General features: G+C 31.7%; 1 protein-coding gene and 1 pseudogene across 3 annotated transcripts; one reads left to right on the forward strand and one right to left on the reverse strand.

Moving 5' to 3' along the window:
- The window catches only part of LOC145973611 (cytochrome P450 4C1-like), a 108,228-nt pseudogene that overhangs the window by 25,378 nt on the left and 68,231 nt on the right, over positions 1-14,619 (reverse strand).
- Positions 1,149-13,792, forward strand: LOC145972770 (cytochrome P450 4C1-like). Of its 3 annotated transcripts, XM_083101681.1 has the most exons (9): positions 1,149-1,815; positions 2,056-2,146; positions 2,781-3,158; positions 3,425-3,549; positions 3,999-4,184; positions 4,702-4,795; positions 12,740-12,988; positions 13,419-13,521; positions 13,684-13,792. In XM_083101681.1, exons 4-6 carry the CDS (start codon positions 3,474-3,476, stop codon positions 4,779-4,781), a joined length of 342 nt encoding a protein of 113 aa, XP_082957807.1. In that variant the 5' UTR covers positions 1,149-1,815; positions 2,056-2,146; positions 2,781-3,158; positions 3,425-3,473; the 3' UTR covers positions 4,782-4,795; positions 12,740-12,988; positions 13,419-13,521; positions 13,684-13,792. The 3 variants fall into 3 exon arrangements, with proteins under 3 accessions (XP_082957807.1, XP_082957805.1, XP_082957806.1); XM_083101679.1 differs by lacking the exons at positions 1,149-1,815; positions 2,056-2,146; positions 2,781-3,158; ... (1 more) ...; positions 3,999-4,184; positions 4,702-4,795 and adding an exon at positions 10,813-12,497; XM_083101680.1 differs by lacking the exons at positions 1,149-1,815; positions 2,056-2,146; positions 2,781-3,158; ... (1 more) ...; positions 3,999-4,184; positions 4,702-4,795 and adding an exon at positions 10,813-12,497 and having other exon boundaries at positions 12,761-12,988.

The raw sequence follows: 14,619 nt of genomic DNA on the forward strand, positions 1-14,619 counted from the left end.
CACTGCAGTCACTAATGCAATCACTGTCAGATGACAACGCGTGATCTTCGTCTTCCATTTTTATATTATCACACAACACTGACAGAACACTACTTTCTGACAGAACACTACACTTTTTGACTATACTTTTGCTATACCGACGTGTCGATGCGCTTTCAAATCACGTACTATGATCTTGCGCTTCGATCCTTCTTATATTCAATCAACAAACTTTCAGAGATTGTTGGAGGCACAAAAGAAAAAATTTTTTTGTAACTGAACCTAGGATTGAAAATGTGTTGTTATCTCGCTATGATTCACAGATTGCTCGAAAACGTCGGACCCCGAAATATCTCAAAAATGTGTTATCTCGTTATGATTCACAGATTGCTCGAAAACGTCGGACCCCGAAATATCTCAAAATATAAGTTTATGACTAATATTGTATACTTGCGATAATACAGAGAGAAAGAGAGATAAAAGGGATAAAGAGATAGATAGAGGGATAGAGGGATAGAGAGGGAGAGAGAGAGAGGGATAGAAATATAAAGGGATAAAGAGAGAGAGCGAGAGAGAGGGAGGAATAGAGAGAGACCCAAAATCTTCTTCATAGGAATACCGCCATTTTTGTTTATACGTGCGTCCCCCACCCCGCAGCCCCCGCGCCGCCGAAATTCCCTCCGTCCCACGTGACGTCATCCCCCCTCCATCCTGCGTGACGTCATTCCCCCGCGCCGCTGAGATCCCCTCGCCCCTCACCCCCCATGAGATCCCTGCGTTAGAACTCTCCTAGTGCTAACTACTGACCTACATAAATTTCAGTTAGTTTTGTCATAAAAACATAATGCTAAAAGATTCATGCAGCAATATATAAAGTCTCATGCAATGATTGCGAAGCGTCATATGTCGGTTAGATTAGTAGACAAATAAAAAAACGAATTTCGGGATACCGAAACTATATCCAGAGTAATACTTCGCAATTTTTAGTCATAACCAATCATAGACTCAAATTTGGTCATGATTTTAATTGGGGAGAATCTGAAATTTTGAACAGAGAGTCCTGATTTGACAAAAGATTTGTCTCTGAAATACTGTTTATCAAACGACAAAAAATAGCTTGAATTTGCAGAGTAATATAGAGGACTTGCATCACGCATTTGCAACGATAATCGATAATTTAGCGAAAATATGAGATGTTTGTTCACATATTTATATGTTTGCTATTATCAAGTCAACCGAGTTTGTTCTCGGTTGAGTCTATGTTTACTTCCTAACAACCGAAGACATATTTATACATTTCATCATCGAATCTTAAGCCAACTTGAAAGATACATAATGGTATAGTTAAACAGTTAATTAACACTACAATTGACAACAATATATTGTAACACGTATATTTACGCTACGTTAATCTAACGTTATCTATCGAAGACAGATATTTTTATAATTTGATGCGTATAACACTTTGTAAGATATATTATTAAAGTTGCACCGAAGAGGGATCAAAAGATCATCCGAAACGTTCGCTTTTCTCAATGTAATTATATTTAATTTGAAATATACGAAGGATAATCAGAAGGAAGGAAGTATTGTTTCTTCCTTGCGCTCCAACTATTGCACTGTGTCTCTAATTTGCCAATTTTGATTTAATCTTTAATTATCATTATTTGAACCAATTTTCAATTTTATTTAATTTTTATATCAATACTTATAATATATTTTTCAGTGGAACAATGGAAGTTATTGTGTACAGTATCTGACAAATATTATCCTATTTTCAAACTATGGGGATTGATCGAATTTATTGTGTCTATCCGTCATCCAGATGATCTGGAAGTAATAAAAAAATTTCTGGAAAGATTTAATTCTCTATAGATATTACAATTTAGATTTACAATTTAGATTTACAAGATCTACTATTTAACAAGATTTTTGCTGACAAAAATATTTCTTCAAAAAATAAAAAGATCGATACAGAACTCCATACAGATTAGATTAAAATATGAGATACAATTAATAAATTATTTGTGCATTTGAGATTGAATGCTACTAAATAGATGTTTCCGGTGATTTTAGAAGATACTAAGCAGCACTAAGCACATCGATAAAAGTCGTGCATATAATGTATTACATCCCTGGTTCGGCACAGGTCTCCTCATCAGTACAGGTACCATAATAATATTAGTATATAAAAACGTACAAACTTTTTTATTACAGTTTGTTATCGTGTATTAAGGGAATATTCTAGTCTAGCGGAAAAATTGATTTTTTTTCCATCGAGCAAGATACCAACATCGCTCTGGAGTCGCATATCACTGTGTTAAAAAGCAGCATTAGGTGTGAGGTCTAGATAGCTCAGTGGTCTAGAGCAGTTGCCCGGAAAGCGAAAAACTCGGGTTCGATTCCCGATCCAGCCACTTGCGCCTCACATATTTTTCTAGTCTGCGAATATTGTTTTCTAGCAATTATTCGTTAGGCTGAAAAATGTGTGAATGCTCTCTCTACAGGATATGCGTCAATGCCGTTGCCACGGATGGATTCTGTCGCTCGTTGATCAAATGAGCGTAAAGACACGTCCGACCTCCTCCCACATACATCCCTATCTTTCTCTTCCTATTTTGCAAATATTTGGTATGGAAAATATGCCTGTAAGAAGATTTAGTCCGATTCACAAAATTGATAAAGTTATAGCACCTGGTATGGAGCGATCTCGGCACTCGAGCCGCGCGGCGCACAATAGAGCATTTTGTCATTTATATTTCGGTTAAGTTCAGCTAATGAACTGCTTGAACGTTGTTTAGGAGCAGAAACATAAAATAGCAACGAAAATTTTTTGAATTTATTGATTTGGACTTTTGCCTCAAAACATCTTCATTCCGGGGCAAAGATGATTGAAGTAGCAACTTTTCTGACAGTTATTACCTTCAATGAAGAATTTATACCAATTTTGAAAGTTATGAACGTAATGAGAGTGACTATTGGTCATAGCAAACGAAGATGTACGCAAATTCTCGGAACAAAGCTCGTATCACCTGCTCAGAACGGCATTCAACTGACTTCGTTAGAGACGAGAGAATAAATCGCAGGGAAGAGAGAACTGCTCGGCAGGACTTCTATGAGCAGGAGGAAGGTCCCCTCTATAGTCCTGCACTAACTGATTGATCGTAAATTATCTCCATGTAAGTACTCTATATTCAGTACAAAAAACTTTAAACATGTTTTTCTCAAAATCATGTTTTTTTTTTGGCTCTCATGATATTTCAAAAACCAGTTGATCAATTAAGCCGAACTTATGCATATGTACATCTTCAGCATGGTGAAAAAATGATAAAAATCGAAATTTAATTTTCTAAATAACGTCATTTTTTCAATATTTTTTTTTATTTTGGTACTTGCTATAGCCAAACTCATAGTAATTAAGAATCTCTTTGGTTTTTTGTTTCAGATAAGAAGAACAGCCGGAATCATGAGAGCTATGGATCAATTCTTTTTTCATGATCTTATTCAATTTTATATATCGCACTTATTTAACATTACTTTTTAGTGAAAAAATTTTGAAACATACTTCAAGTATGTATAAATATTTGGGAAAAAACCATATCTTCAAAAAATTAATACTTGTCTTTAAACAAATTCGTAAATATAGCATACAAAAAAATTCGAGACTGGAATACTTCATTAAATTCGCAATTTTAAATCAAACATCATTACGTAACAGACTTTTTAATAAATTTTAGTATATTTTTTATTTACCAATCTATAAAAGATTTAATTACAAAATTATAATTAAATTCAAGTTAATACTTTCAACATTTATCGTAGAAATTTCATGAAAAGATATATTTAAAGGATTATAAAAGAATTTTTTGCGACATAAAAAGAAATAAATGTAGAATAATATTGTTATTTCAGATTGGGCAATAAACATTAAACTAAGAGAGACAGTATAACATTTATAAATCTTATTCTATTATTTGTATTTTATTATATAATTTTGCGTTATCTTGTTTTTGTTTCAGGCGTTAAATGGCAAGCACGGCGAAAGATATTAACACCTGCATTCCATTTTAATATATTGAATCAGTTCGTCGATATCTTGATCAATGAAAGTAATTGCATGACAAAATCTTTAAAGGATGTCGGAGGCACATTTGTAAAGGATTTATTACCATTTATTAGTGAATATACGTTAAATGCGATATGCGGTAATATTCTATAAATAATTCATCTTTTTATCTACATTAAATACGTTATTGAGGCCATGTTCACTGCACGTGCACGAAAAACCTGACCTATTTGCCAACATTGTACGGTGCGCATGGTGCTTGAGGCTGTACGCTATTTTATGTTTATTTTTTAATTTTTTTAAAAACAGAAAATTATTCACATGTTATCTAATCTATTTATTTTATTTTCAATCATTGTTTCAGTGATATCAATTAGAAAATGTTCTCTTATTAAATAAGTTGTATTCAAAATAGCGATATTGAATAATATCATGAGTAGTTCTTATAAAATCTTTAATAATGTAGTGACACGCGCGCTGTGCGCGTACTACTCCTGGTTCAAGCATAATTTAATTAATTGTTCTCGTTTAAATAGTAGTATTTAAACGCACTTTTACCACAGGCAAAAGTTATTTCTTCTGGCACAGACAATCATGTTGTGCATTTTATGTCCACGAATTCTGGAACACTCTCTATAATAATAAATAAATTTTAGAAACTGCCATGGGCGTCTGTTTGCAAAAACTCGGCGAGTTTCAACAACAGTATCGAAATGCAATCCACGAAATAATCTAAATGATAATTTATAGGTAATTCAATATATGAGAGTATAATAAATAACTGTGTGACATGTCTGTGACATGTCTCCCTTAAATTATTATAATGTGATAGCTATACATTTTGAAAAATAGATTGATTATTAAACAGTCATATGAACAACTAGTGTTTATATCAATGTTAAATATCGATTTGTTTAAGTCCGCAATTAGCAATTAACATGTATTGTACATACTCTATTAAATGTTTTAATTAAATTGCTTTCAATCTTGAAACTATTGAAAAATTTTAAAAATATGAATTGTATGGGAAAAATTTGTAGATTAAAAAATATTAGATTTGATAAAAAAATATTTAGCTAAAACAAAAATACAATGTTTTTAGTAGGTTTTCTCTCTGTATAACTTTTTCATCACACATATATTATAGTTTTAAATTTTTTATATATTGTCTAGGGGTAAACAGTACAGTTATTAGCCACTCTACAATGATTGGCCACATTTAAAAAAATTAAAGATTAAAAGAAAATACTATTAAAATGTTTTTAATTAAAAATAAAAAAATATTTAATACATTTTTCTGCTTCAAATACAATTAATATTTAATTATTTTCTATATATTACAATTTATATAAATAATGATTAAAATGACTTTGGTAACATACTTGAAAATTGTCTCCGTTCAATCAAAAAACCGTAAGAGTGGAACCAACAATTTGCAAATTTTTAAATGTTTTTATGACATATAATTTTTGTTTTCGTGATAGACATGCATTAATAAAGTTTAAATTTTGTAAAAAAAATTCATATCGGTGAAAACAACATATATATTTTAAAAATTATATTATGCCAACGACTAACACACGATTGACGTTTTACAACAGTAATTGGCCACTCGGCCAATTATTGTTTTGTAGTTATAGAAACTATGTGACAGTTATTGGCCTCTTACATCGAGTGACAGATAAGACAGTAAGTTATATTTGTTATTACTAAAAAGATATATTTTTCAGCTGTAACCATATTCAGTATTATAACATAATAAATAAAAACAAATAATTTATTATAAATATATTAGTTTATGTAAAAATTATAATTAATAACAAATGTAACCAAAAATTTTTAATTTTTAGGTTACATTTCTAAATTGATCCATTAAAAAAATGCCAAAAGTTAAAAAAGATAACAAGTACCAAAAAAAATATTGTGAAAAACAAATTGAAGATGCTATTCATGCAATAAAAAATGGAATGTCAAAACATGCAGCTTCAAAACAATATGGTGTCCCAAGATCGACTATCCAGTTTAGAATGAGTAATGCATTTGTGAAAACAACTCCAGGTCCAGCTCCTGTATTAGGTCGTAGTGGAGAAGATGATTTGGTAAATTGGATTATTGATTGCCAACGGAAAGGATTTCCTGTGAGAAAAATCAACGTACAAACTAGTGTCAAAGAATTTTTGAATCAAACAAAGATAAAAAATCCTTTTCGTAACAACGTACCAGGGAATGGATGGTATAAAGGTTTGTTAAGAAGAAACCCAATTCTTACTGAAAGACATCCAGAAGGAGTTACCAATGCTAGTTCTTGTGTTAGTAAAAATGATATTAAAAATTGGTTTAAAGAGGTATATAATTATTTAGCAGAACATAACTATTTACATATTTTGGAAGATCCAACACGTATATTTAATAGTGATGAAACGTACTTTATGGTATGTCCAAAGATGAAAAATGTGATAGCTCCTCGTGGAGCACGAAATGTTTATGAAATCGATAGAGGAAATTCTAAGTTAAATTTGACTGTATTATTTACATTTAGTGCAAGTGGAGTAACAACTCCACCGACTGTTGTGTTTCCTTATAAAAGATTACCTGCCTCTGTTGGACGATCAGTACCTAATGATTGGGGAATCGGTGTTACACCAAGTGGCTGGATGAATGTAGAATTATTTTATGAATATTTAAAAAATATATTTTATCCTTATCTCAAAAAAGAAAAGATTGAATTTCCTGTTATTTTATTTGTCGATGGGCATAGCAGTCATGTCACTTTAGAAGTAAGCAAACTTTGTTCAGAATTAGAGATAATTCTTATTTGTTTATATCCAAATTCAACGAGAATGTTACAACCTGCTGACGTCTCAGCATTTAAACCTTTAAAGAGTATGTGGAAAAAAAGCGTTTTAGAGTGGAGGCAACAAAATCCAACACTATCGTTATCATTAGATAGAATGGCTCCAATTTTGAAAAATGCTGTTGATAAATTTTCACCTAATGGCAATACCGTGAGAAATGGTTTCAAAGCATGTGTCTTGTATCCTTGGAATCCAGATGCAGTAGATTACACAAAATGTCTCGGTGTTAAGGTCAAAAATATTGAAGCAATCTTCACTATTAATCGTCCATCTAATGCAGCCACAGTTTCATTTGAAACGTATGCCAAAGTAGTCGGAGATGATTTATTGAAAGAATTACAATTATTTTCTTCTCAGCAAGTCACAGCAGAAAGCAAGTCCACAGAATTTTTAATTCTCCATCAATTGTTTGAAGAATATACAAAAGTATCAAATTCAACAAATAATTATGATGCACAATCAGCTATAGTTACAGATATTGTAGGTGATTTAAAGTCAAATATTTTTGATAAAATTGATAAGACTGAGAGTGATATTAGAAATAATTTAAAGTTAAATAATATTATTGCGGTAGATGATAAAACTGATAGTTATATTATAGAAAATTCAAAGTTAAATAATATATTGGTTATTAATGAGGATGAAAGTCATATTAAAAATGATTTAGAAATAAACAATATTGCAATTGATGAAACTGGATGTGATATTATACTATATGATTTAGAGTTAAATAATGAGATTACGACTAATGAAATTAAAGTAAATGGTATTATAAATGATTCAGAATTAAATAATATTGCAATAATTGATGAAATTGAAAGCAATGTTAAGAATGATTTAGAAATAAATAATATTATTATAGCAACCGGTGAGCCTAAAATCAATATTAATAATTTAGAAGTAAATAGTATTGTTGAATATAATGAAACTGCATATGATAATATAAACAATTTAGAATTGAATAATGATCTAGCAGCCGATAAGACTGAAAATAATATACTTGATTTGTCTCTAAGTCATCGTAAAGATTGTTCTAAAAAATTAAAAGATTTTTTACCACGACCAGTAACACCTACACGCAAAGGAAAAAGGTTTACCGAACGAACATCATATGCGATTTCGTCTTTTGAGTGGAAATTAAATGAAGAAAAAAAATTAGAACGAATAAAAATGGAACAGAAACAAAAGGATAATAAAAAACAACAAATGTTAGAAAAGAAAAAACTAGCTGAAAAAATAAAAGAACAAAAAAATTTAGCAAGATTACAAAAACAGGAAAAAAAAATGATGTCACAAAAAGTTAAAAAAGAAAAAATTGACAATAAAGAAAATACTGATGAAAAACTAAAAAGAACAAAGAAAAAGAAAGATCAGGCAATTTTAAAACCAAAAATTTTGAAAAATGAAATATTTCCAAAAAAAGTTCGTCTAGTTAAAAATAATGCTTGTTAAACAAAATTTGTTTCTCTTGTTTATATTATAATTAATATATAATAATTAATATACAATTAATAATAATGTTTATCTCTTATGTTAAATATATGTAATAAAATATATATTGATTTAATAATTTTAGTTTTTTTTTGCCAAATAATTTCTTTGTCACTATTTAATTATGTACTCATTCTTGCATGGATAGAGGCCAATCACTATCGAACTGTTAGATAATAACTGTATTAATATGGCCAATGATTATCTTTTTTGACAGGATAAGTGTTTCTTTACATAATTTTTATTAATTCCTAAATTTTTATGATGGATTTTATTTTATTATGAATCATTATTATTTTTTACAACTATTAGTAGTAATTTTTTTTCGAAATTATTAAATTCAGGTTAATAATTCAATTTTTGTTTTGCGATCTTGCTTAAGTGGCCAATCACTATACTGTTTACCCCTATAATCTGTGATTCTTTAGAGTTAAGATTACTCTATTACTTCATAGCTTTAAATAATGCTTTTACAAAATAACATTATTATTGAAATTATATAACTTAATGAATTTTAAAAAAATAATTAAAATTCCGGGTCAATGAACCGAGATCGCGTATCTTGTGGCGACAAACAAAAGAAACAGCACCTATATATTATTTTGGCAAAGATGGAAAAAACTGTGAAAATAACATATGAATCAAGTGCAAGATTTATTGACAATAGACAAACGTTTCTACCCCATTCGGGTTCTCTTCAGTGAAAAAGATAATTAGTTAATTGACAAACGCAAACAAAAGAGTCGAGTGGTACAAAACATTGACACTTTTATTTTATTTTTTGCGACTTTTACATGCTAACAATGTTTTGTACCACTCGACTCTTTTGTTTGCGTTTGTCAATTAACTAATTATCTTTTTCACTGAAGAGAACCCGAATGGGGTAGAAACGTTTGTCTATTGTCAATAAATCTTGCACTTGATTCATATGTTGTTTTCACAGTTTTTTCCATCTTTGCCAAAATAATATATAGGTGCTGTTTCTTTTGTTTGTCGCCACAAGATACGCGATCTCGGTTCATTGACCCGGATTTTTAATTATTTTTTTATTATTTGTTATACACTGAACCTTAAACTATTTATTCGATTTTTAATTTGTTTAATTTACGCAGGTCTAAACAATGCGTTTTAATAATTTTGCTAACAACGATTTTTTTATATATATCGAACAACATTTTGGCACTGAGGGCAAACGATTGTTGAAGAATTGGACGAATATCTCTAAAAGTGTCATTATTTGCAAGTCTCAACTGTGGTTTCTTAAAATGTGCAAACAACACAAAGTTTTACCAGCACATTTACGTAACAATAAGATTAGCACGTCTCTTACGTTTTTTAACAATAGAATTAGGAACTCGCATGATAAGGTTACTTCTGCTTTCCTCTATAAATCTCTTTTTCTTGAAATTGAAGATGCACATCGTAAATTGACTTCTCTACACAAATTCAGATTGATATCACATGGTAAACTATGCAACTTTTTTCCGCGAAAATTACTGTCTCAGTTTTTTTACTACCAATCACGCTTTTTTATATTTTTCCAACATAAACAAAATCGTATTATGGAAAGCAAATTTAACTGGCTGACTAGGAAACATGAAGAAAATATTATGCAGGACATTGATGCGATTCGTTATCATGTGTCGATATGTTTCCTCCAAGCGATAAACGTTCATATTATTGTTCGAGGCTCCGTTCAGCTGTAAAATTTTCGTCTCACTCCTTCCTTCCCCAATTTTCCTGTCAACCCATCCCCTCACCTTCAACCTTTGAATCTTATTGTGTGTCCCTCCATCCTTCATATTATTCCTCTCTTACTTCTTGTCTTAACCTTGAAAAAAATTTTTTCACATTAAAACCTATCTTCCACAGTTATTCCGGAAGAGGTCATATCTTTGCTTCAGCTTGGTGAAAGGTTCAGTTTGCCGGTCTCTGCTCCTCAAAAAAATTATGTTGTCCACGAATACATTAAAAACATGGAAAAAAATTTTCGCGGTGTACATCCGGACGTGACTACTAATGTTCGCAACCATACGATACATATTTTGGAGGGCTTTCTTTCCTCAAGTTCGGTTCCCTCCAGTATAGATAAAATGATTCAAAGCAGGTTTGTTAAAACAAAAAAATTTCTTGCAGACCACCCTAACTTACTTTTCACCAGAGCGGATAAGGGTAACGTTACTGTTTGTCTTGACCAATCTCTATATAAAAACAAGATGAATGAGATGTTACACGATTCGAACACATACCAGACTATAGACAGAAATCCCTTGAACATCCTAAATAACAATTTAAAAACATTGTTGAAGGATTGGGTTGGAAAAAATTATATTACTAATATTAAAGCGAAGTCTCTCAAAACTAGTGCGGGAACTTTACCACGAGCTTACGGCCTGCCTAAAATACACAAACCCGGCATTCCGCTCAGAATTATAGTCTCTTCCATAGGAAGTCCCTTACACTCCTTTGCTTTATTTTTACACAATCTCATTTATAAAAATATCCCCAATCCTTCTAGTCATGTTGCCAATAGTTTTAACCTCGCTAAACTTATGCAGGATCGGCCCTTTGATGAAAATTTAAACCTTTTTTCGCTAGATGTGATTTCTCTGTTCACTAACATACCTCTAGATTTAGCAGTGGGTGGGTTGGCCAAGAGATAGCATCATATAAAAAAGGCTGCTCTCTTCCGTTCCATGAGTTTATAAGAGGTGTAAAATTAGTAATGAATTCCACTTTTTTTACTTTTGATAATGTTGTCTACAAACAAACATTTGGCACACCAATGGGATCTCCACTGTCTCCGATTTTAGCGGATATAGTGATGTGTGATTTGGAGGAGAAAGCACTCAAACAATTGCCTTGTAGTGTTCCTTTCTACTTTAGATACGTCGATGATATTATATCGGCTGCACCCCTCACACTCATTTCAGATATTAAAAAAATCTTTAATTCTTTCCATCATAGAATTCAATTTACAGTAGAAATTGAACAGAATAGATCATTGAGTTTTCTTGACGTTTCACTTATTATTCAGGACAACAAAATCGTAACGGACTGGTACAGAAAACCTACTTTTTCAGGACGTTTCTTAAATTTTAATTCACACCATCCTATGGCCCATAAGAAAGGCATTATTGTGAGTTTGACTGACAAAGTGTTCCACGTCTCGCACCCGCAGTTCCATGAAAAAAATCTCCATTTCATCATTAAAATTTTAATTGAAAATAGTTATCCTCTTAGTTTAATTTTTAAAGTTATCGGCAATAGAATTCATAAACTAATTTTTTCTATTCCTAATTCAGTCAACCCTCTTCCTTCGTCTACTTCTCCTTGTCTTTCTACATCTGATCCTCCCCCTCCCCCCTCCTACTTTGCGATCTCCTTCATTAAAAACATAGCTCCTAAATTTATACCTCTGTCGCATCACCTTAATAAAAAATTAGCATTCCTCATTCTGAATAAGCTAAACTGTTTCATCAAAGTACACAAGGATCCCCTACCCAACGAACAAAAAACTAATGTAGTTTACAGAATTAACTGTCTTGACTGTAATGCCTCTTACGTTGGACAAACTAAGAGACAACTCACTACTCGGATTAAAGAACATCGTTCTAACATAGATAATCCATCTGCTAATTTAAGCGTTGTGTCGGAGCACAGATTAGCAGGTCATGAATTTGACTGGAATAACGTTTCCATATTAGACAACGAACCACATTACATTAAAAGACTGGTATCTGAAATGCTGCATATCAAAAATCAATCTAACAGTATTAATATCAAAGAGGACACGGATCTGCTGGATAGCTCTTACTTTCCCATTTTAAAAAAATTAGTTTAACTCCTTTAGAAATTTAGTCTAGCATATCTTTTATCTCTCTTTTATTCCTATCCTTTCCCTCTCCTTCTACCTCCTTTTTCCCTTCCTTTTCCCCCCCTTTTTTTATTTCCTTTATCCCCTCCCTCTCTAACAGCTAGCTCGGATATTTCGGCTTGCGTGTCTTATTACTGTTCGAACTTGCGATCCATCGATACATGAGTTTCGACGCTTCTCGGGCTCTTTGATGGGCCTAACTCCTTTCTGCTTTCTTCCGGGCGTCTTGGTGAGCTCTCTATCGAATTTTTTCAATTGCTTCTTACCTTTTGTTTCAACGGTTATTGTTTTGCGAATCCTTTTTTTATTTTTATTTCTTACTTCATGTTATTTATCTTTGCATTTGATTTCAAAAGTGTAACGGTTCGTCTTTGTTATTTTATTGCTTCGGTACATAACATATTATTTTTGCGACATCTGTTGACATGTATGTTGGGTCTTCTTGACTCCTTCTGCTTATAATTTTTACAGATTTACCATGGTAATTTTCAGGACCATAAACACATTAATGACTCGCTACTTCTGATTACTAAATTCTTGGATTTTGCCATGCTTTTATATGGAAGAACGATCCTTTTAGAGACTTTTCAACGCCTAAGATGAGTGTCATGTTTGCACATGTACACTAATCGGTTATTGTCTCTCATGCGTAAACAGATTCGTCGCCGTCTTTTATGCGTTCCGATACCTTTATATACCGGCAACTCCATAATTGTTTATGTAAGTTATTACAAATAATTCGAGCGTCATGTCTGCACACGTTCACAGACATAAATTAATCTTAGATGCGCAATGACACTTTTATTTTATTTTTTGCGACTTTTACATGCTAACAATGTTTTGTACCACTCGACTCTTTTGTTTGCGTTTGTCAATTAACTAATTATCTTTTTCACTGAAGAGAACCCGAATGGGGTAGAAACGTTTGTCTATTGTCAATAAATCTTGCACTTGATTCATATGTTATTTTCACAGTTTTTTCCATCTTTGCCAAAATAATATATAGGTGCTGTTTCTTTTGTTTGTCGCCACAAGATACGCGATCTCGGTTCATTGACCCGGAATTTTAATTATTTTTTTATTATTTGTTATACACTGAACCTTAAACTATTTATTTGATTTTTAATTTGTTTAATGAATTTTGTTTTAGAGCATTAAAGCCTTGGTTTCTTAGTGATTTATTATTCTCATTATCGCCACAAGGAAGAAAACAAACAAAGATCTTGAAGATATTGCATGGATTTACAGAAAAAGTACGTTATAAATCATGTTATCTCCTTAAATCCTTCGAGCATTTTTAAAAATTACAATAAATCTTGTAATATTAATAACATATTACATTATTAATATTTATAATGTAATACAATATGCCACTGCTATTTAATACAAAAATTAAATATCGTACTCGTGTATAGGTCATCGCGGAAAGGAAACTTTATCATGAACGCACAGGTAATCGATACTTAAAGAATCTTGAAGATGATAAAGAGACGGAGGCAGAAGAGGTCGAAGTATTTGGAAGTATGTAAGAAATCAGAGCTTCTAACTTAAATTCGACTTCGCAATCTCTCTAAAATTATAAATTATACTTGCTCTAAAATTATAAATTATACTTGCTCTAAAATTATAAATTATACTTGTCATGACCCTAGAACAAACAATAATTAAAGTGAAGAATAAAATAATAGACAAAGTTGAAGATTACATATATCTAGATCACATAATAAGACTATACAAGGAAAATCAAATGAAATGGCCGAAATAGTGAAACGAATCCAAATGGAAAAGTTGGGATTCATTCTGATAGATCGCAGTATTCTAATAAATTTGAAAAGAAAATTCTTGCATGTGTCCTTTCGGTTATAAGATACGAAAAGGCATTGACTATAAAATCAGCTAATAAACTCAGAGTAGTGCAGCGAAGTATCGAACGAATTATGCTCGGAATCAGCCAGAGCGACCGAGTTAGGAATGAGGAAATCAGAGGAAGGATAAAGGTGGAAGACATCATAGCAAGGATTATGAAGCTGAAATGGAATTGAGTGGAACACATTGCAAGGCAAGGGGACAAAAAGTGGACCAAGTATATCGTGAAATGGAGACCAAGGCAACATAGATGGAGTGCTGGCAAACCACAGAGGAGATGGATAGACGACATCAAGAAAAGAGTGGGCAAAAGATGGATTCAGGAGGCACAAAACAGATCAGAGTGGAGGAAAAAAGGGGAACTTATATCCAGGAGTGGATGAATAAAGGCTCTTAAAGAAGAAGAAAAAGAAGAGATTAAAGAAGTTATATTTTCAAAGACTATTGTTCTCGTTCCTTACATTGCATCGAATTCTTATGTACTC

The sequence above is a fragment of the Camponotus vicinus genome, unplaced genomic scaffold, assembly GCF_025532165.1.
Source record: "Camponotus vicinus isolate PSW18456_S1 unplaced genomic scaffold, iyCamVici1.0 SCAF_6, whole genome shotgun sequence".
Lineage (NCBI taxonomy): Eukaryota > Metazoa > Arthropoda > Insecta > Hymenoptera > Formicidae > Camponotus > Camponotus vicinus.

Coding starts and splice junctions, on each gene's coding strand:
- LOC145972770 (XM_083101679.1), top strand. CDS start 11,117: ATGAATTCCACTTTTTTTACTTTTGATAATGTTGTCTACAAACAAACA.